The 1,472-nt window shown below is 39.6% G+C and overlaps 1 protein-coding gene across 1 annotated transcript in view; it reads right to left on the reverse strand.

Annotated features, from left to right (window-relative positions):
• LOC106878751 (E3 ubiquitin-protein ligase COP1) overlaps positions 1–1,472 on the reverse strand; it is a 49,260-nt gene that overhangs the window by 42,590 nt on the left and 5,198 nt on the right. The window contains exon 2 of the mRNA XM_014928071.2: positions 850–909. Within this exon, the coding sequence (XP_014783557.2) occupies positions 850–909 (60 nt within the window). The remainder of the gene's footprint in view (positions 1–849; positions 910–1,472) is intronic.

Below are 1,472 nucleotides of genomic sequence, written 5' to 3' on the forward strand. Positions count from 1 at the left end.
ATATATATATATATATATATATATATATATACGACGGGCTTCTTTCAGTTTCCGTCTACCAAATCCACTCACAAGGCTTTGGTCAGCCCGAGGCTATAGTAGAAGACACTTGCCCAAGGTGCCACGCAGTGGGACTGAACCCAGAACCATGTGGTTGGTAAGCAAGCTACTTACCACACAGCCATTATATATATATATATATATGATTTGAAATTGCTGTGAAACTGCTCACTGAATGATGAGCTATTTCCAACGAAGTCACAATCATCCTGTTTTTGTCTAATATATATACATATGTTTCATAAGTGGCCTGTACAAGACTTTCAGCTATTGAGTCATTTTCGTAAGTATGTGACAACTAAAAAAAATATGAGGAGGAGAACAATGATGATGCTGACAACAAATGATGCTGATGAGGATCATCACTTATCATCTGTTTCTATGTTGGCATGAGTTGGCCAGCCTGAGAGTTGCACCAGACGCCAATAGTCTGTTTTAGAATGGTTTCTGCAGCAGGATGCCCTTCCTAATGCCAACATTGTACAAAGTGCACTAGGTGCTTTTTATGTGACAATGATGATAATGATGATGATGATGATGACAGTAACAATGATAATCAACACTAGTGGTTGTGGTGGCGATGGCGGTGGTGGTGGTGGTGATATATATATGCTTTGTGCAAAAGTTTCTATGTCTATCACTACCCACTTTGAATAAGCAATCATCCGTCCGGTCAAGCCTTCAAGCCATAAGAAACAGCTACTCCTCCCCCTTTCCACTCATGACCCAAGGAGACAAAACAGTCGTCATATGCATTCATACAAGTTCTTACTGAGATGTAGTACTTACCAAAACGTGTGGCCACATGGCGTCATGTAGGCTTCGTCAATAATATCAAAACAAATTGGACTAAAAGAAAAAAGAAAACAAAAAGAAGAAAGACAAATTAAATTTTTTATGTTGATGTATTTGTTTAGCAAAATTCTTAATGTGAAATCTTGTGTTGAAATAGATATTGTTATACTTGGGGATGGTCATATTTTGCCAATAAAACACACTCTTTATATGATTACTCTTTTACTCTTTTACTTGTTTCAGTCATTTGACTGTGGCCATGCTGGAGCACCGCTTTTAATCAAGCAAATCGACCCCAGGACTTATTCTTTGTAAGCCTAGTACTTATTCTATTGGTCTCTTTTGCCGAACCGCTAAGTTTCGGGGACGTAAACACACCAGCATTGGTTGTCAAGCGATGTTAGGGGGACAAACACAGACACACAAATATATGTACATATACATATATACGACGGTCTTCTTTCAGTTTCCATCTACCAAATCCACTCACAAGGCTTTGGTTGGCCCGAGTTTATAGTAGAAGACACTTGCCCAAGGTGCCACGCAGTGGGACTGAACCCAGAACCATGTGGTTGGTAAGCAAGCTACTTACCACACAGCCACTCCTACGCCTCTTT

The sequence above is a fragment of the Octopus bimaculoides genome, chromosome 21 (genome assembly GCF_001194135.2).
Source record: "Octopus bimaculoides isolate UCB-OBI-ISO-001 chromosome 21, ASM119413v2, whole genome shotgun sequence".
In the NCBI taxonomy this organism is placed as follows: Eukaryota; Metazoa; Mollusca; class Cephalopoda; order Octopoda; family Octopodidae; genus Octopus; species Octopus bimaculoides.